Source organism: Tasmannia lanceolata, unplaced genomic scaffold (genome assembly GCF_043159265.1).
Source record: "Tasmannia lanceolata isolate RefF3 unplaced genomic scaffold, GAP_Taslan_0.1 ptg000037l, whole genome shotgun sequence".
NCBI lineage: Eukaryota > Viridiplantae > Streptophyta > Magnoliopsida > Canellales > Winteraceae > Tasmannia > Tasmannia lanceolata.
This window is the reverse complement of record NW_027518714.1, coordinates 61691652-61712622: the sequence shown is the minus strand read 5'-3', so window position 1 is coordinate 61712622 and position 20971 is coordinate 61691652. Positions and strand designations below refer to the sequence as shown.

Below are 20971 nucleotides of genomic sequence, written 5' to 3'. Positions count from 1 at the left end.
AGGTAATAAAGCCTATTTGACATATCCAGTCGAACTGGTAAATAATCATGTGCAATAATCATGTTATGGGGGGCATCTTTTCCCCATCACAATGTATGCTTTTGACTATTGGAATGAATTTGTCACTCTTTTAAAAAAGAAGAAGAAAGAATGAGCAATAATCATGGTATAAATTAAAGCAATAATACAACAAGGATACTAACGGGGAACGGAAAAAAGTGGGGCATGTCATTATTTGAAAGGTTCTTAGGCATGCTTATATTTATGATTTTTTCTTCATTCCCCCTTCCAAATTTGGCAGATGGTAAATGAGTGAACTGGTAGTCATGTTTAAATTTAACTTTTGTACTATATTGGTATTTGTTAACTTACGAACTTCTCCAATAGCTTAAGCTTTTGCAGAAAGGCGTTATTTTATCTTTTATACTTTAACACTTCCCCGCACATGTGGCCCACTTGGCAAACACGTGGCACATGTGGTCCCACTTAATTTTTTTTTTTGACCACTGATAAATTCTAGAGATTTCACTAAACTTGGATGCATTTACAAGAGGATCAATGTGTGCTTATATAGAGCACTTACATGATAAACATGGAATGGAATCAAGATAATTCTAGAAGGAAATAATCCTAATCAAATCTATCTAATCAAATCTACTTTCCTAATCTCTATTGCTTGCCTATTCTAATCCACTTGCCTCGTTTACCCAACTTACCTAATCTACCTCCAAGATGATCCAACGGTGAGATCTTAACCCAATCTAACCGTTGGATCCCACATATTCTAACATGGTACAACAGCTTAAGCTTTTGGAGAAGTTGGTAAGTTAACATGGTATCAGAGCCAAAGGTCTCGAGTTCAAACCTCCCAGATAGCAAAAATCCACATGCGATGGTCAGCCCAAAGTGGGACCACATGTGCCACGTGTTTGCCAAGTGGGCCACACGTGCGGTGAAGTGTTAAAGTATAAAAGATAAAATAACGCCTTTCTCCAACAGCTTAAGCTTTTGGAGAAGTTGGTAAGTTAATAGTATTTCTATCTATGTTAACTGGACACTTTGAAATGGGTACCACATTCCAACACTTCAATTTCAAGTCTAAATGTCTTAGCTGGGTAACATGGATTTTTGGCACCCTGTTTGGTATGTGATGCAAAGGTAATAAAGCATATTTTAAAATGTCCAGTCGAACTGGTAAATTAGAGTACAATTTCTCTTGAAACCATGCTTCTCGTGATATTAATTGAGACCTATGTGTAACAAATAGTTCTTGGGAAGTTTAAGGTACCACTTCTCTTGAAACCTTGCTTCTACTCTAGTTTTATTTTGTTAGTAGCTCCTTTGTTTTTTTTGGTTGTCTGGACTGTTGTAACAATTAAAGATCTGATGTGGTTTGTAAGAAAGACTTCTAGATCTTTGAAAACAGTCTCGAAACCACACACAGCACAGATCTTGGGAAGATCTATGAGATCCAAGCAAGACTAAATCCAAAAAGCGGCAAAGAAATATTCAAAATAGAGGAGAAAAAGAGGTTTTACAAGAAGGAAAGTCACAAAATTCAGCAAATAAGGTGCCAATCCAAGTCGAAAGTATTGGACGCCGAGACCCTTGGAGAGAAAACATGTCCCCTCTCAGCAAAAACGAAACCTGACATAAGACCCTTAGTGACCCTTCTCCCCAATTCACCTAAACCCCATGATTTTTTTTTGAATAACGACATAGGAAAAGAAGAAGAAGAAGAAGAAGAAGAAGAAGAATTTTAGGTCAAAATCCATAACCTAGATCTGCTGTTTGACATATCCTAAGTTGTTTTTTTTTTTGGGTGGGCAAGCTGGGGTTAAGCAAGACCCCTTACCAGAATTTTAAGGGAATAAGAATTACAATTGAGTATGAAGGTCTCCCACTGGAATCCTTCATACTCGATTGTAATTCTTATTCCTTTAAAAATGTCTTGTTCAAATTGAACTTCAAGAGTTGCTGGGTTCTTTTTCTTCTCACTCTGAAAGTTTCAAGATTGTGCTATTTCAGCCCTGATTTTGGTGTATTTTTTTGAGGAGGCAAAATCCTCAGGAGTTGCTGGGTTCTTTTCTTCTCAATCTGAAAGGTTAAAAATCGTATTATTTCGGCCCTGATTTTGATGTATTTCTTTGAAGAGGCAAAATCCTTAAGTGTGTGTCAGGATGCTACAGTTGTTTTTGTAAATTCAATCCTGCATTCCAACTTGACTCTGGATCATTGATGTGAAAGCAACACTGCACTTATGTCACCGATTGATTTTTTTTTTTCATTGATTGAAATATTACATGTACTTTACCAAGTAACTAAGTTCATTTTAATTTCTCTATAATCAATTTCCATAATTCCTTGACATGCTTTTCCTCATATTGCGGGTCTATGGATTTCACATTTGTGCATTTTTTCCAGCTCAAATAAGTTCAATACCTATTGTTGATGACAATGGATCTCTTCTGGATGTGTATTCACGGAGGTAATCCACATCTAATTCTTTGTTATACCATTCTAAGGAAACATACTAGAAATTGCTCATATGTAGTCATGTATTTGTTGCAGTTGCCTTTTCAAATTTAATATTTCCATGTAGAATTTTGAAGTTGGGTCAATGTTGCTTTTGTATGTACAGTGACATTACAGCCTTAGCAAAAGGTGGTGTATATGCTCATATTAGGCTAGACCAAACGAGTATGCTTCAAGTAAGTATATAGTTGTTTTTTGCTGTTCGATTCTATACATGGAGCCTTATTTTTCCATTTGTTCGTCGCTTGCTAATTAATCACGCGGTACTGTGTTTAGCTATTGAATATTCTTATGATTATTTCTGCTGCCTATGTGTCAAAAGGGGACTATAAAGGGTATCAATTGGCATGCTCATTGTATAACTTTGTTGGGAAACAGGCATGTACTGCCGATTGTTGTTATTTTTCTTGTTGAGTTATCCATATCTCTATGTTGTGTTTTATTTTTTGACTTTTTTATGTAATGGTAAAAGAAAATTCATTAAAACACGTGACAGGGAACGGATTACAACAGAGGTTGCCCCATATACAAAGAATCCCCATTTACTCCTCCCTTGGCAAGCGAATCCGCAACTTCATTCTCACTGTGCAGAATACGTTAAAATGAAAAGGTGGTTTGAGTTAAAATCTCGAGGATCTCATCAATGATCCTAGCAAGCCTCCATGGGCCTAGAAATGTTTTCTTTACCCACAAGATGATGCTAGATGACCCCTCCACATCAAAGGATGCCACAAAGATTAATAGTCAAGATCTTTAAACCAGCCAGCAATCCATGAGCCTCCGCTTCCCTCACATCTTTCCTTCCAATTGGTCTCAAGAAGGATACAGCCATGTTTCCCAAGTAATCCCTAAACATCCCTGTACTCGACCAGTACCATTTGGACCTGGGTTACTGTGGAAATAAATGACATATACACCATACACGGTGACTAAAAGTTGTATAGGAGGACTTCTTTGTGTTTACTCATTATACATGAAGTACAAGTGTATATAAATTGTTAGGAATTTTCATTTATGCCCCTCGGCTTATGTCCACTACCTAAGGGCTTTCTATTAATTTGGTTTGGTGAATATTTATATAAAGTAGAAAAGGCAAGTCTCCCTATCACATCTTCTCCCACTATTTCACACTTATCTTCATTTGACAATGATAATACCAAGTATCTGCTTGTTTACCTTATGAAAGAGAGGAGTTCCTCACCTCGTGTCAATAAGTATGTTCGCCTTCAGTATGAAAGCGATAAGCTCTCACCTTATGTCAGTAAGTATGTTTTTGTGGGTTATAAAGATGGCCAAAAAGGTTCTGTCCATCGTATGTTCCTATTGAAATTCCCAATATATTATCAATTATAATCAGAGGAAAGTGTTTCTACTCGGCCGAGTAGATAAGCTTATCTACTCCTCCCTTTAAAAAGTACAGTGGGCCCACACATTGTGGATGATCCGAAGCATTCATTTGATAGGTCTTGACATAGATAGGGTGTGCCCAAAAAATCAGCACCAAAGGGTCATCCTAGCCCTTCGTTTTGTTGGGCCTTGTAGAAACAGAATGGACGCATATAAACGTACTGTGTAAGATGCGTCCATTCTGTTTCTACAAGGCCCAACAAAACGAAGGGCTAGGATGACCCTTTGGTGCTGATTTTTTGGGCACACCCTATCTATGTTAAGACCTATCAAATGAATGCTTTGGATCATCCACAATGTGTGGGCCCACTGTACTTTTTAAAGGGAGGAGTAGATAAGCTATCTACTCGGCCGAGTAGAAACACTTTTCTCTTATAATCAACATATTATCATAAAAAAAAACTACAATTAGAATTGATTAAAATATAGTGGTGAATCCACTAATCCTTTTTTCTGAGGTTTGCTGAATCTGACATGCAGTACTTGTACCAGATTACATTCGTACTTGTACTGATGCAACATAGCTACCCTTTTGTAATGGATTTTACTTTTTAATGAATTCTTTCCTTTTCTCAAAATGCAAAAGCCATGTAGCCATATTGACAAATGTCAAACCCCAAGTGCTCCCACTAACAATCTGTCAAATAATTACTGTGTCTTAGTGGAGCACTTTCATCATACCAAGGAACACACATAATATGGTGGATAATCTTGCTAGTGAAAGAGTTGATATAAAAAAGTTCTCTACTTATGATTTAAGAACTACCACTCCTAGAAAGATGGCCTGGTTGGAATCGGTGGTACATCTAGTGATGATAGAGGTGGTGAAAGCTGATTGATCTTCCTCTGGAAGGGGCTAATTTAACATGGTCCAATAATCAGGAGAATCTCATCTTGAGTAGGCTGGACAGAATTCTAATCACTAAGGAATGGGAGGAGAAATTTTCAAGAATTTGTCAATGTTCTTTGCCTCGCCCGATATCGGATCATAACTCAATATTACTCGAGTTGTCGGAGTTCTCCGGTGGACCTAGGCCATTTAAAATGGACATGTCTTGGTGCGAAGATAAAGGGTTTGACGGAGTTCTCCGGTCTCCGGTGTGAAGGATTGGTGGGGGGCTCAGAATGTGACTGGATGGAAGGGTTTTATACTTAGTCAAAAAATCAAGGGTCTGAAAGTCAATATTCGGGAATGGGCAAAACTGGAGCGCGCATCCCGCGAAAAGCGAAAATCGGATATTCTCTCAAAACTTCAGCAACTGGATAGACAGGAAGAATCCAACCTGTAGGGAATTGTTGAAAGGCTATTGCGGGCTGACCTCAAAATCGAATATGAGGAATACATACGCAGGGAAGAAATCAATTGGCATAAAAACTCTAGAGCCTTATGCTTAAAGAAGGCGATGGTACTACAAAGTTCTTCCACAGAATGGCGAACGCAAGGAGAAGGATCAACAGCATAAACTGCTTATCAGTTGAGGGGGTGCTGGTTGAGAACCCGGAAAGCATTAAGGCCATAGTAGTGGAGTAGTACCGAAAGCTTTATACCCAAAACTATTCATGGAGACCCAAAGTAGAGGGTTTGGAATTCAAAGTCAGATCTGAGAATAGAAGGAAATGGCTTGAAAGGCAATTCACAGTGGAGGAGGTCGAAGAAGCTCTTGGGTCGATGAAGAAGGACAAATCACCAGGTCCTGACGGCTTCCCTATGGGATTCTATCTTAAATACTGGGATGTGTTAAAAAACGATGTTATGGGTTTCATGAATGAATTTCATGAGAGGGGTATTCTTAATGAGGGCAGCAACTCTACATTCATAACCCTAATTCCAAAAAGGGTGGGGGCAGCAGAGCTGAAAGGCTATCATCCGATCAGTCTGGTAAATGGAATCTACAAACTTCTGGCAAAGGTCCTAGCACGGCGTATCTCCTCTACCATGGAGGAAATTATCTCCAAATATCAGGGTGCCTTTGCGAATAGGCGCCAAATCCTGGATGGAATATTAATTGCCAATGACATTCTGGACTCAACAAAACGGGAGGGATATAGGGGAACAATCGTGAGGGTGGATCTTGAGAAAGCTTAAGATCACGTGGATTGGAATTTCCTTGATCTAACACTTCAAAAGATGGGTTTTGGCGAATCTTGGAGAGGGGGGATTAGAGCATGCTTATCGTCGGCAACTTTTTCAGTTCTTCTTAACAGACAACCGGCGTGTTATTTCAAGAGTTCAATAGGGCTAAGACGAGGTGATCCTCTCCCCCCTTACCTCTTCATTATTGTGGTGGAGGTGTTAAGTTTGGTAATTAGTAAAGCTGAAGCCAAAGGATATCTGTCGGGACTTATGATCAATCATCGATCAAATTCAATATCTCACCTTCAGTTCACCGATGACACTTTATTACTGCTGTAAGAAGGGGTTAATCGAATGAGAAATATAAAGACTCTTTTGGTGGTTTGAGATTGTATCTGGTCTCAAAATTAACGTGTAGTGGCTGGAATCAATATGGAATCTGATCAGGTATTGGAACATGCACATGCACTGGGGTGCGAGATGGCTGCTTTACCGATCAAATACTTGGGCCTACCATTGGGAATCGGGATACCTAAAGCATCTCTTTGGGACCCTGTTTTTGAACGAATCGAGCGGAAACTGGCGACATGGAAAAAAAGGTATCTTTCCTCTGGTGGACGAATTACACTAATCAAAGCTGCTCTCTTGAATATGCTAGTTTACTTCATGTCCCTGTTCCGAATCCCGGCTAAGGTCGCATCCCGAATCAAAACTTTCTCTGGGAGGGCAACGGACTTAACAAAAAAACCAAACACTTGCTGAAATGGAATGTGGTATGTAAAGCCCGTAAGAAGGGGGGTATGGGGATTGGAAAAATCAGACAAAGGAATCGGGCTCTCCTTGGCAAATGGTTATGGCGATTCGGTACGGAGAAGGACGCGCTGTGCCACAACATTATTAGAACCAAATACGGCTCTGATTGGGGCGAATGGGTATGCGGATCACCCTCAGCCGGCAAGGGGTCGGGTGCGTGGAAGTCCATAAGCTCAGCCCCACCATCATTTCTACCGCACCTACGATTCAAAGCAGGTAAAGGTACTTTGATTCGTTTCCGGACTGATCTTTGGATTGGAGATAAAAAATTTAGCACCGATTTCTGGATCTCTTCCAAATTACGTCTGAAAAAGAGGTGCGTGCGAATTGCGGATGTCTTGAACCGAGGGGATGCCAATGGGCGTGCATTCTGGGATATCAAATTCAGAAGAAATCTGAAGGATATGGAGATACGTAGCTTTTTGTCCCTCATGCAGCTTCTGTCCAATCATTATCTGTCTCCGAATGTTGAAGATTAATGGATTTGGTGCCCTGACTCTGACTCTCAGGGTGTTTTCTCGGTTTGATCCTTTTTCCGTAAATTGAATGAGGGGACGAACCCCGACTCTACTCAGGCTCGTGTTTTGTGTAGTGCAGTTCTCCACGCATCTCAGCATTTGCGTGGACTGTTGCTCATGAGTGCATCAACACAATCGACCGTCTAAAGCATCGTGGGTTGCACTATGTCCACTGGTGCATTATGTGTCGAAAGGAGGAAGAGTCACCGTCCTTTTGCTTTCCAGCTATGGATGGCTATCTTCTGTTCTTTTGGCGTGTCGTGGGTAATGGTCAATCCCGTATCATTGGTTATTTCACACTAGGGTGGTATGTTTAACGGATGCCTGGGAAATTCTATGTGGTTTGCTATCCCCTATGCTATACTGTGGCATATTTGGAATGAACGCAATGGCCGGATTTTTAATGGAAAGGAAAAATCTTGGAGGTAAATCTTGCTGAAAGTAAAGCTAGCAATTATAGCTTGGGCTCGTCGATCTGGCGGAATCCCTTACCCAGTTGGTTCTATTCTCAGACAATGGGAAACTGTGGCATCGGAAAAGAAAATTCTCCCTCAAATTTCGCCGAGATGGGAGCCACCGCCGGAGCGCTGGTTCAAGTTAAACTTTGACGGTAGCTCGCTCGGGAATCCCGGGAAGGTGGGTATAGGTGGAATCATTCGAAATTATGAGGGCCAATCCATAATGACATTCTCCGGTCTAGGTGGGCTCTGTGATGCCAATGAGGCCGAGGCGAAGGCTCTCTTAGCTGGATTGCGATGGTACGCAATCATAACTTGGGCCCGCTGATTATTGAAGGAGATTCGTCTAACGTAATCGGGCTGGCAAAGAATTTGGGGGGTGGTCCTTGGCATCTTCATCAAATTCTCTATGAAATTCGGGATTTAGTGCGGATAGTCCACCCCTCACTGCGACACCGTCGGAGAACGGCAAATACCGTGGCGGATGTCCTGGGGAAAGATGGGGCTAATCTACCCGAAACCCGATTCGTATCTCAAGTCGATTCGGGTGTCGATGCCCTTTCATGAGATCAGTGTATCTTTTGTTTTTTATAGGGGACACCTTGTCCCCACCCGGATGTAATCTGTTTCGTTATTAATAAAAGTCATCTTTCAAAAAAAAAAAAAGAAGGTGGTGAAAGCCTTCTCTGGTCGATTATTGTATAAGCCAATGTGGGGGTCGATGCACTGCTGACTGGAGTTGAATTTTATGTTAATGACTAAACGGGTTATTTTGGGTGGAAGGTGATTCAGCAAATTCAATACCATGGGCGATTCACAAAACTGCGGTCCTTGGATATTAGCATTGGTTGGCTAAGATGTTTGATCTACGTAGAATGCTAGATATTTCTTTTTCACGTACAAAAAGTGGTTAACAATGTGGCAGATATGTTGGCTAAGGAGAGTAGATTGATCATTAATCTATTTAAGCTTTAGGGCAATCTCTGCCTCTCCTGTAATTTTCTGCTTTTCTGTTTTCTTTATAGATAAAATCTGCCATCTCTAAGAAAAAAGAAGAAAACAAAAGATAATGAACAGTCGGGTTTCTTTGAGGGTGAAAGATCCCTGGATATATTACTGTCTTGGTTATTTTTTCTTTCTTCTGTGTGTTTCGCTATCTTATCCCTGGACCCTTTGTTTTTACTATTTAGCCTATGGTTTTATAATTATTATTACATTTAAAATATAATCTAAGCACTTTATTTAACGATGCCATTAAAAGAAAGAACTTGCATTAGCAATCTGGCATATACTGGGACAACTAAGTTGTTCCACCTCCATGACAGTTCGGACACAACTAAGACACTGCTTTCCTGTTGGCCCTATTTGCCAAGCATTTGATATTAAACTGTGAGGAAATGAATGGCCTGAAATTTCAAGCATGCAATGACTAAGGCTCATGAATGACAAGAACAACGGTTCATACATTGTATGCTGGTTTCTTACAAGACAATGGGCCATTACATTTTATCTACAACTGTCAACCCTAAGGAAAAGATATGGTTTGTTCAATATTATTAAGTACACATTTTTGTAGTAGAATTCAAGCTAATGAAGTAACCCGTTGAATCTGATTCCAGGCATTGCAGCTGGGATACAAGGCAAAAGACGTCATTAATGGCCCAAGGCGATGCCAGATGTGCTTACGTTCTGATTCCCTCCATGAGGTTATGGAACGTCTCTCGGATCCAGGTAGTCATATCAATTTATATGTGCAGGTGTCCTGTATCTGCATATACATAACATGTTCCAAATAGTTGATAATTACATTTCTGCTCTCATTTCAGTGGTCCGGAGGCTCATTGTCGTTGAAGCTGGGAGCAAGCGTGTTGAAGGCGTAATCACATTGAGAGACATATTCAATTTCCTTCTCAGATGAAGCCCTCCTGTAAATCTCCCCGAGATTCAATTTTTGTCTAGTTTCTTTCATTCAAAGAAATAATAAATTTTTTAGTACAATCAATCAACAAACTCTCTTTAAGTTGTCCCGAAAGTTTTATGCACAATATCTATTAGAATGCCGAATGTAGAGCGGGGAATACCCCTTGAAAACCATCCAGAATGCTAAGCAATGTTCCTATAACTAAGGGTCTTTGGAGTTCTGTTAGCTCCGTTTTTCAGAAGTAGGAAGACTGCTTGTCAATGACGTCCATCATGCTAAGCACCAATGCAGCCTTCTTCTTGAGTGTCTCTTCTTGGAGAAGGTGGATTAGGATTGTCTTACACCGCTTTAAATGTGGAATCGAGATCTCAGAGTTCTCAAATATCTTTTGGAAGATGTCAAGAGCCTTATTCTTTGCAGTCAGAGATCCCTTTTCCAGCACATCAAGAATAGCGGGCACACCCTTGTTCTGTACTATTTCGGTTGCAGCATGTGAGAGTGTGTCGTTGTCCTTGAACATGGTGTCAAGAGCCTGTAAAGCGGCCTCTGCAACCCCAGAATCCTTCTCACTCAGGGTCTGCACCAGTGGCTTCACTGCATCCGCCTTGACAAGGCAGAATGTGTACCTGGACGAACAGGCGGAGCCATGGAGAGAGCAGTGGCTCTCGTGTTGTGCGGCAGCCGAGGGGAAGCACCAAGAAATGTTGGAAAAGAGCCGGATTAGCTGTGGTATTGGCATGGAATTGTGTGGGCCCGTACCCATGCTGGCGTTGTCTGAGGTTGACGAACTAGTGGATTGGGATAGATGAGCCATTGCAATGGCAGTTCTCTGCTTTGCTAGTGAGCTGCCATTAGAGAGGACGCGAACGAGTGAAGGATACAGTTCAAGCTGACCCAGTTGCGATTGAAGCTCTGGTTTGGTGGGCTGTGAGTAGCGTAAGAGTGCTGCTAAAGCGTTCTCCAACAGGGACTCAGATGGGGTGGCACTTGCCATGACCCCTACTGTCCACTCGTCCGTTGCACGTATAACCTCACCAATGGCTTTCAGAGCTTCAGTCCTATGGAGTATCATGTCAACAGTGGTATCATCAAGGGGAAGATGGCTAATGATTCCGGCAGCAATGGATCTCTCTTCCATCTCCTGTGAACTTGTCAGAATTGTCACTAATGCAGTGATGGCATCCTCTTTGGCAGGGGATGGTGGGAGGGGAATCCCAGCGGGATTTTCTTTGGCAACACAGTATATGAGCTTCAGTGCCTGTAGACTCTCGTCGGGCTGGTCACCATTGAGGGAAGAGAAGAGGTGGCGCATCGCATCGTCATCACACTGCACCAGGTTTCTTGCTTTCTCTGATTTATCACAAATTGCTAGTAGCAAGCGCAAGAATTGAGCCTTCATTTGAGGAGAATTGATCGCGAGGTGCAGAAATAGGTCGATGTTGTCCGGGGATTGTAGCTCCTTGAAGTTTGAGTTCGTCTGGAAATCTGCGAGCTGGCTCGCTCCAACAAGGGAAGTTAGGATATCTGTGGCAGTTAGTTTCCAATGTGGGTCTGAACTGAGAAAGGAAATTATGCGGAGCAAGGCAGGTATTGTCGTGGGTTCTTCCAGAAACCTTTTTCCCATCTCGGGGTAGGCCGAGAGCTTTTTAATGCACTGGAGGCATGCAGATCTCCAAGCAGGAGAACATGAAGAGAGCACCTGAACCAGAGCGCTAACAAATTGCCTGTCTTTGAAGACCTGCACACTCTTTTCGTTGAGCTGCATCGTTACCAGATTTGTAGCCATTGAAGCCTGGGTCTCCAGCGGCCCTGATGGAAAACAAGAAAAAAGGTTTAAAAAAACCATAAGTTTTCGAGTGAACGGTCAGAAAGAATTTATGGGTTTGCATTTATGCACCTTGTTTGAAACGAATGATTAAGGGTTGGAAGTGCCCCGCTTCGGCCATCTTGACAACGAAATGGATGTTGGAGGAGAGATTTTGGACCACCTTCGTGGCTTTCTCTGAGATGTTGGGGTTAGGGTTCTGGAGCAGAGAGACCAAAACAGGGATGCAGTATTTTGCATTTCCTATTTTCTCTGCTAGGGTTTCTTTCTCAGACAGCTCCAGTAAGACTGCTACAGCATCTGGTTCAGTCTCACCTCTGTAGAACTGCTTCACAATGTGGTCGATGGCTCCGGCTCCGGCAATGGCTTCCTATAAATTGTTCCCCAACAATCAAATCTCCTTATTATTAATGGGGAAAAAAACAAGAGATTGGCTTACAATTATGCTCTGGTGTATGTTTACCTTGTTGTCGTCGCTATAATTTGCAAGGTAGCTGAGGCACTTAAGAGCTGCTTTGGTGTTCACGTCGGTGTTAGCTTTTAGCAACTCCGCAATCTTGGGAATGAGCCCTTGTTTTGTAACTTCCCCTCTATAATTTGGCGTTTCCATCAGAAATTGTAGGTCATGTAAGCCCTGGTTTACCATGTTGGGATCGTCATCTGTGATGGCTGATAGAGCGCTCTGGAGCTTCATATTCATGTTCCTCTCTTGCCATTCCTGTATAGAGTTCCGAAGAGAAATGTTTGGGGTTAAACACAGAGAAGATAGTTCCTCTTTGCAGAGAGGACAAGTTGTCGCTCCTCTTTCGAAGTGTTCTGCAATCGCCCTTCTCTCGAAGCTGTGCCCACACCCAATGGCGACCGGATCCTCCATGACCTCGTTGCACAAAGGGCATGTAAATGAGCTAATTGGGTCATGCCGATTTGTGGCAATCCTCTCATTTCGTTTGCTCAAAACTATTTCTGAACTGCTCAAGAACTGTATCAGTTGAGATAGCTGAAGAGCCTCCGCCTGCTGCTTTTGTGCTTCCATCTCTTCATTCTCTTTCTTAAGCACCTCCAGCTCCTTACGCAGGAGCGAAACTTCTGGGCTCACACCGATGGCTTTTGCAATATTTCTCAGGAGCTTTATGGCGTGATCCCTGTTCCTATCATTCTGGCTAATTGATCTTTCTATGTCCAATATGATGGCTTCAGTCCCGGCTACAGATCTAAACTCCATAGACCTTAAATTACTAGCAATTTGATCAGTCTTGGCTTTCAGGTCGAGCGTCACACTGAAATTGGCTGAACCCAATAAAGAGATGGTTTCGGCGATATCTTTGGCTGATTGTTGCATCTGTGAGAGCATCGAACGGCTGTTTACAAAGAGTCTTATTCGACTCCCGGACCTGTAATTTTCTATGATCTTGCATGTATTCCTCAGCTGAGAAGCCAATGTCTGTAATGTCATCCTCATGGATGCAGAGCTCGTTGTGCTCCCAACTCTTTTGTCGTGCAGCACTTGAACAAGGGACTTTATCTTCGCAATGTATTCTGAGAATTTCCGAAAGCTTTCCTTCTCAAACATATGGTCTTGTACTTCAGCTTCAAGCACCATCCCCATGACGTTATTGCAGAGTTCCTGTACCGCAGTGATTGTAATATCCATTGGATTCATATGGTGTCCAAGGATTCTCAGAATCTGATTCACCAACCTTGGATCCACCGTTGCTCAATTCTAAGGATCCTCCAGGGTCTAGTGATGGGCAGAACCAAAGGTGTGAAGCCTAGAATCCGTAGTTACATCCTGCGGCCACAAACCCACTTTTCTCCAGAGCTCTCCTCCATTGGATCTTCATTGAGAAGTAAAAGCACCACCTGAAATTCCTGCTGTTCTGCAAGTTAATTCATGGACCTCTAAAACTTTGTGGAACAAACGCATAGAACAAAAGCTCCGACGATTACCTGATTCTTACACAGCACAGCACGTGAAGGATCGCCAATCTGGGGATCAAAAAAGGAAACCTCTTGTCATCGGATCGCCAGTCTCTGAATAAACCACGGTTCGTTCAATAAAAGAGATGAAGATCAGTGCAGTTCTTTGAAGCACTCTCCAAGAACACCTGCTGCATGGAAATAATAAGTAAAAGATCAATGAGAAACTGAAAATGGATTCTGGAATTCTAGCAGTTACATGTTGAAGGAATTGATTTTTTTTTTTGAAGAACTTAATAGGAGACAAAGGAGAGTTTAGAAGAGGGTGATTGATTCTCTCTTATATTTGTGCTTGGTGTAGATGAGACTTGGAAGGATATTCAAAATTTATAAGGTGGAAACTACCGAGTAGTTCCAAGGAGACGAGGAAAGAAGCCGCGTAAGTCTAACCGCGGAAAACTAAACCAAGACAGGATGTGATGGGGCCTACACGCTGCATTTTTTGTGGAAGTCCTTAGCCCCTCTGAACTTAGTCTGTTAAGTGAGTCCTGTTGAATTTACTGAGAAGTCCCTCTATATGTGAGAAAATTAAGTGCGACTCACCCTTGGGCCTTGGAAAGGGTCATGCCGTCATGAGAGATATTTCTTAAGTAGAGCACATGCCCATTTTCTTTTTTGTGGAGGAGACTTCTGCTTACTAATCCCTAACTTGTAAAAATTTCTCAAAAAAGTCCCTAATTTGCAAAATATTTGTCAGTTAGTCATTACAACTTATGAAATGCCAAAAAGATTTTTAATTAAAAGCCCTTAATTGCTACCCCAAAATTTTGTTGACAAAAAAGCCATTCAATTATTTTCGTATTCAAAATGAGAGGAATGCTAAACTGAAGGGTGACCTTGCAAAAACCCAGCCCCAAGGGCAATCCTATGGGGCACCCTTTTTGGTTGGGTTTTTGGCTAGAGCACTTGACCAACTTTTGGATCTCCATCACCCCATATTCATTCCTTTGGAATGGCTCATGCCACCAAAGCTGACCAATACAAGGTTGAAGCTTGCGTCCAAATTCCAGGTTCCTCATTGAAATTTTCTTTAAAGATTTTTTTTTTTTACAAAGGAATTAATAATAAAATCAACAAAAATCTTCAAAGAAATTAATATATAATTAAATAAGGCCATGCTTGGAAACCTTGAAAATATATTACATGGAATATTTTTGGGTCTACCATTAAATTTTTTTTTTTTGTGGGTCCAGTTGTGAAAGATGGGCTGAAGATGGAGAAACTTGAGAGGGTGGGAGTGAGGGGAGCATGAAAAGCTCCGAAAATTCGGGAAAACAAAAAACCAATTTCAAGTAGGTAATTTTTTCCCACTATTTTAGGTATTTTTGAGGTTCTCTCAACTCCCCCCAACTCAACTCTCTTCCTCTACCTCTTTCTCCACCTCTCTCAATCAATTGGCCCATGAATATTCCATGGAAAAATTTTCCATGGTAGCCAAATATGGCCTAAACACCTACTTCCAGTTCCAATTTTCCATGGTTGCCAAACATGGCCTAACACCCACTTCCAGTTCCAAAAAATTTCTCCTCTAACTTCTTTTCTAATCTGAGTGGCAACAAATCTCGATGCAAATTATTATATTTGTAATACGGAAATGTATTTCCACTCAAATTTTGTTTGTCTTTTCCTGAGAAATAGGAAACAAAACAAGGTGGAAATGCAGCTTTGTTGAAAAGGATCAATGGGAGCGGTCCTAGTAGCTAGGTTTTGCAAAGGCGCCCTTCATTTTATCATTCCTCTTGATTATTAAAAAGTATAGATCAAGGGTTAGTATTGTAGGTTGAGATTGATTTTTTAGGACTTGGGCCATGCCTAGCGGGGCTTAGCCGAGGAATTGTTTTGATAATAAAATTAAAGGTAAAGGCTCCTTTGTTTGATGTAAAAAGGGTGTAAAAGTTTATGGGGGTAAAATGTGAACAGTGTAAAAGTTTACCCTTGTTGAAATGAAAACTCATTCTGATTCCTGCACAATCCTACTCCCGAAGGTGGTGGGGACATCCGACGCAGGGGCGGAGGCACATATAGCTTGAGGGGGGCCATGGCCCCCCCATGACTTGCAAAATTCCTTTTATGGGTGCATGGTTATACATGCATGCCTAACTAGTTTAGTGGCTATGGCCCCCCAATGACCAATGCAGAACAGTGTAAATTAATCCGGCCCCCCAACTGTTAATTCCTGGCTCCGCCCCTGATCCTACGTCATCAAAAGAAAAAAGAAATGGAAAAAAGAAACAATTTAGGGTTGAGGTTCAAAGCATCTAATCACAATTTCAATAAATTGTTGAAGTGTGAAAGAAGAAGAATTCATATTTTAGAGAGGTGAAGGTCAAGCTCCATGCGTGGAAAAATCAAGATGAGTCCACAGATTCCTTTTGAAGGTCCAAATGAATTACGTCCATGCAAAGCGTGCATTAAGAGGCGACAAATAATGTTATGGTCTGTCTTAGAGAAAGGGATAGAATTTCCAACTCAAGGGGTAGAATTTCCTCTCTCTCTCTCTCTCTCTCTCTCTCTCTCTCTCTCTAATAATGGATCCCAGAAAGGGAGGGGTGCAACTTGGGCCGGGCTCACCCCATACCTGACGGGTTCAACCAGTGTTTAAAAACTCCTTGACTCCACAAGGAACTCGCCCGGGTTGACTCTATTTTACCTTGGCCGCATTCCGCGTTACACCACATCTGCATTCCGCATTTTGCCTTACAGAGTCAATAAACTCCTTTTGACTCTCCCGAGTTATGATCGCGATAACCGCGTTCTTGGCTGTGTCCGCGCCAAGTCGACAGGGATTTTTCTTGGCCACGTTCCGTGTCACATCCGTGTTCTTAACATCGGGTTCAACCCAATTCTTGTTCGGGTTACGTTGGCAATTTCTAGGGTTAGGTTGGGAAAAGCCAGCCCGCATTAATTTCGGGTTTGATTAGGGTTGAGGTCTTGGGCAACCCGACCCGTCCTGTAACTTTATTGTGATTTTCAAAATATAGGGGTTTTTGTTGTTGTTGTTGTTGTTGTTGTTTTTGCACTGGGCTAACCTGACTCAACCGGATTGGATTTGAAAAAAAAAATGTTAGATAGATTGGGTTAGGGTTGAGAGAATTAGAGGTGGCGTGGGTTAGGGTTGACCCTTCTCAACCCAAGGCTCGGAGTGTCACCCTTTGATCCAAAGACAACCGACTTTTTAAGATGCTATCATTTGCTCAATGTAGGAAGTATAGTTATTTTCAAAAATTGCAGTGGGGGCTACTTCATAGGATGATCCAAACCGTTCATTCTTTCGGTTAAAAACATAAATTTGTTGTGATCCTAACCCTCCGATCAATCGTTCTCTGGTGTCAGCATCATCCTATGCTGATGATTTGTGGGGTACGAACTATTTACGTTGTGGCCCAACAAATGAATGGTTTGGATCATCCTATGAGGTGGGCCCACTGTACTTTTTGAAAAAGTACCTATAAAATCTGTTCGGATCAGATCTCCATATAAAATGAGGTAAAACTCGTTCATTCCAATTCATTTTTAACACAAGCTACACATGTCACACCTACCTTGTTTTTGGGCGTCTCCGTGAGCCCACTACGCAGCAATTAGCTGACTTTTGACTATCACAATGCCATCCCCATGCATTTCTTTCAAACGAAGTTTTCAATCTAAGTTATCAACTGACGTTATAGAATCATAACATTACATCATTCAGTACGTTGCATACTTGCGTGATACTAAGAAAGAAGTAAACATAGTGTATGTTTATACGGAAAATCACATAAAATGCACATATAGTAACACATAAAATGCACATATAGTAACGATGGTTATTTACCCATTTGTTCTATAGTTATTAGGGATTTGCTAGGCAATTCCGTGGAAAGCCATTTCCCGGCTCACTTTCAAATTTTCTAAACCGTAGACTAACTAGAAGAGCCCACACTAGCGAACGATGTGATGCATGTGCATCTCATCAAATTGGTCAGATCAGCGGTCGGATGCTTCAAAATCATGATCAAATGGATAAGATCTATCAGATCGATGATCGAACTACCATACTGTTGAAAACATTCAGAATGAAGATCGGATGGTTCAGATCGACGATTGGGCTGAAGAATTTGCCAAAATATCAGTAACAGATGGATCATCCAAACACTAGCTGTAAGGCGGCCCACCAAACTGCTAAGGAGAGGGAGCACACATGGGGGACATCATCGCATACATCATATGATGCCATCCCTTCTTTCCCTTTCGAGGATAACAATTTTTCAGTTTAGTCTTTGACAAGGATAGTAATTCCCATTTTGGTTTTATCTAAACTAGTAAAAAGCCATGTGCACCCCACGTGGGACGTCTCGATGAACTATATGCATAAAAGGATAGCAATTTTGGAAGTCAAAAAATCCTAAAATCCTAATTTCTTTATAACAAAGAGGTCCTAAATCAGACCAAAACCCTATATTAAAATTTTAAAATACCTAAAAATCCTATCTTTCTCTGAAAAAAGGTGAGCAGAGAAAAAGCCCAAACTCTAAGATTACTCTCAAGTATAATACCAACATGTTGAAACGGAAATGGATTCATAAAAGCAACATTACCAAAATGGGTTATTTTCATAAATACTAATTGTTAACATGTCACATCAAAATTTCAAGAGAAAAGCAAGTAAACTTATAGATTCAACAGCCTTCGCTCGCTCGCCCCTCCCTATTAATGACTCAGCCGAGATTGTCGTCGAAGCAACTGGACCGGATTGGCGGGGACGACTTCAATGATTGTATTTCCTTTGGTCTTGTTGAGGAAGAGGTGTTTTGGTCATTCTGGTCATTTTCTTTTTTCATTGAAACAAGCAACCACGATGGTTTGGTTAGTGTCTTTAAACAACAACCACATATCGTATAGAACAAAATGATAAATAAACAAAGGAAAGGAGCAAAATAAGACAATATGAATTCAACAACATGATGGGCAGCAGAGACAATTAATAATAATAATATAAAGAAACATCAATCTAAGATAATAGAAAATGTTAACAAAAGAAACATGCACAGATGGTTCAATTCTATAATAGAAAACTTATGGTCGGGCCGGGTCATGGTGACCGGAGGCATTAACCCAGAACCCGACCCGGCCTGAGTTAGGGTCCAAAAAATGAACCCTGACCCGCCCTCAGAGTTGGAAAATCCAGGCCTGGCGCTGTTCGGGGTCAAGGCTGACATGGCCAAACTTGCACCCCTAGCAAGCGCGCATTCCCAACAAAATGGATTGGTAGAATACTGATTTTTATAAACCTATTTATCTATTTATGTAGATAAATAGTACTTTGATTTACTTTGTAGTCTTGGGCTCTTCCCCCTACATATCACCCAGAAGATTATAAGCCAACTTTTACCCCTGTATATCAAAAGGAAGAATAGAAGAATAACTAAAAACCATGAACCAATGCAAAACCAAGACTCAGGAAATAAGAGAACAACAATCCCTGGCAAAGCCTTTACTTAGGGGAATGAAAAGTAAAATACGCAAAATGAAGGGGCTCTAATAAAACGGAACATGCCTTCAACAATACAGACCTTGAAATCCCTAAAACCATTTTCCATGGCAAATCCTCACCTGAAACATATTTACTCAGGGAATGAAAAGCAAAATATGCAAAATGAAGAGGGTCAAATAAAACAGAGCATGTCTTCAACAAAACAGACCTTGGCAAATCCTCACCTGAAACATATTTGATCAAAAAGCAGAGACAGGGGTGTTATTATTCTTACAATAGATTCTAATATGCATAAATGAAGAACTCAAATGAGAAAAATATCAAAGGAGATCTGGAAATTGGACAAATGAGAAAAATATTCTAAGCATTGTTTCTCAGATATTAATGCAAGACTCCTATAAGTTCCATGACAGACATGGTATGTAGCATCCCATTCTTCATTTCTGGCCTGATATTTCTACCCTTTCTAAGTTCCTTAAAGAACCCTAATCTTCATTTCCAAGGTTCAGGAAATTAACTACATGGATGTAAATACAGTGCTATAAAAAAGCAAAATGTCAGATTTGATCTCTATTGTGTCTAGGGCCTTCGACATTATTAAACCTAAAACAACAGGGGGATTAAAAATAGAAATAAGCCATCAAAATCCAACTTTCTTTATGTCTCTCTCCAAAAAAGAATGTATCCTGGGCGGAAGAACTCAATCAAGTCCACCTTATTCAAGCCGAACATGAGGATAACGGTGAAGAGGAGACTCCGGATCTTGGACAATCAAACTGGCAGAAAGTTCCTAGGAGAACCTGGCCAAAGCGCTCACAAAGATCCCATCTCACCCCCTCAAAATTAGATGATTATGTAATTCAGAAGTATTGATCATTTTGTTCTCTTAGGCTTAGTGCTTGTCGCTCTTATTTGTAGAGCCTTGGTTCCCACTTCTCGTTTGTTTCGAGTTAGGGTTGGTTTGTGATCTTATTGTTCTATATTTTTCTTTATCTAATAAATCGGTAGGGGTCCCCGTTAAACCCCAGCTTACCCATAAAATAAAATAAAATAATGCATTTGTCTGGGAAAAGGTATTTTTGGTTGGTCTAAGTAATGCATTGTAGGCATTGTGACTACAGTGAAAAATAGAAAACCGTATGAAATGGTAAAGATTGCATGTAGGCTTTAGCTAGTTTGCTAACATTAGCTAGTTGCTAGTTCCTTATCTAAAGCTATATTCCCAAATGGAAGGGAGGACAACACTTGAATCAGTTTATTTTTCTGTTTTGAAGACTACAACAAAACATAAACAAGAAGTCAAGAACGTCTTTGCTGTTTATCTTCTTCTCCTTGTTTTATGCAAGAATAACTACCTTACACTGCCTTTTCAAAAAAAAAACTACCTTACACTTAGTCATGATCTAATGATCCCCTTTTATAAAATCCTTAAATCCAAGCAACGTGTTGTTCGACAATTCATTATCTGGAGTTTAGTGGCTGCTTAAAGAAGACCCCAACGTGTGGTTCAAATCTTTGTTCTTGTTACTGTTTACAAGAAAAGCTCATGGTGTTCGAGCAACTTCTTTGTTAGAATTGTAGCCCACGCGAATCTAGTTAGACAATAACAGCTCTGTATCTTCATTCTTTGTAAACTTCAATGTTTATCAAGTTCATCATCCTGCTAGGTCCATCCAAGGGTCTAGATCAAAACCAATTCCTTTATGATCATACTTTAGCATCAACAAAAACAAGATGGGATGCTTCAATAGCTAAGAGACTTGAATCAACATGAAGAAGAGCTCAACTTGGATCGAGCTCAAACTCCGTTAGTGATCCAAATTGAATTGAAGAAGGGGAGCAACTAAAACTCGATCCACAGATGTTTAGTAGTCCCTACGGATACACGCAACGACCCACTCACCACGGGTATCAGGTAAGTCGGGGGCGGGATTCGAAGACTCGTCAATAGGGAGCAAACCCATGACTTT

General features: G+C 41.0%; 2 protein-coding genes across 3 annotated transcripts in view; one reads left to right on the top strand and one right to left on the bottom strand.

Moving 5' to 3' along the window:
* LOC143860511 (sucrose nonfermenting 4-like protein) overlaps positions 1 to 14123 on the top strand; it is a 35384-nt gene extending 21261 nt beyond the window's left edge. The window contains exons 10-13 of the mRNA XM_077371191.1: positions 2425 to 2488; positions 2642 to 2711; positions 9425 to 9536; positions 9632 to 14123. Coding sequence (XP_077227306.1) covers positions 2425 to 2488; positions 2642 to 2711; positions 9425 to 9536; positions 9632 to 9723 — 338 coding nt within the window. The 3' untranslated portion in view covers positions 9724 to 14123. The remainder of the gene's footprint in view (positions 1 to 2424; positions 2489 to 2641; positions 2712 to 9424; positions 9537 to 9631) is intronic.
* LOC143860510 (U-box domain-containing protein 44-like) lies at positions 9245 to 13884 on the bottom strand. Of its 2 annotated transcripts, none has more exons than XM_077371189.1 (4): positions 13499 to 13884; positions 12015 to 13420; positions 11624 to 11921; positions 9245 to 11535 (listed from the first exon to the last, which is right to left on the bottom strand). In XM_077371189.1, the coding sequence occupies exons 2-4, from the start codon at positions 13209 to 13211 to the stop codon at positions 9962 to 9964; spliced, it is 3069 nt and encodes a 1022-aa protein (XP_077227304.1). In that variant the 5' UTR covers positions 13212 to 13420; positions 13499 to 13884; the 3' UTR covers positions 9245 to 9961. The 2 variants fall into 2 exon arrangements, with proteins under 2 accessions (XP_077227304.1, XP_077227305.1); XM_077371190.1 differs by having other exon boundaries at positions 12015 to 13411.
* Positions 14124 to 20971: the final 6848 nt, after the last annotated feature.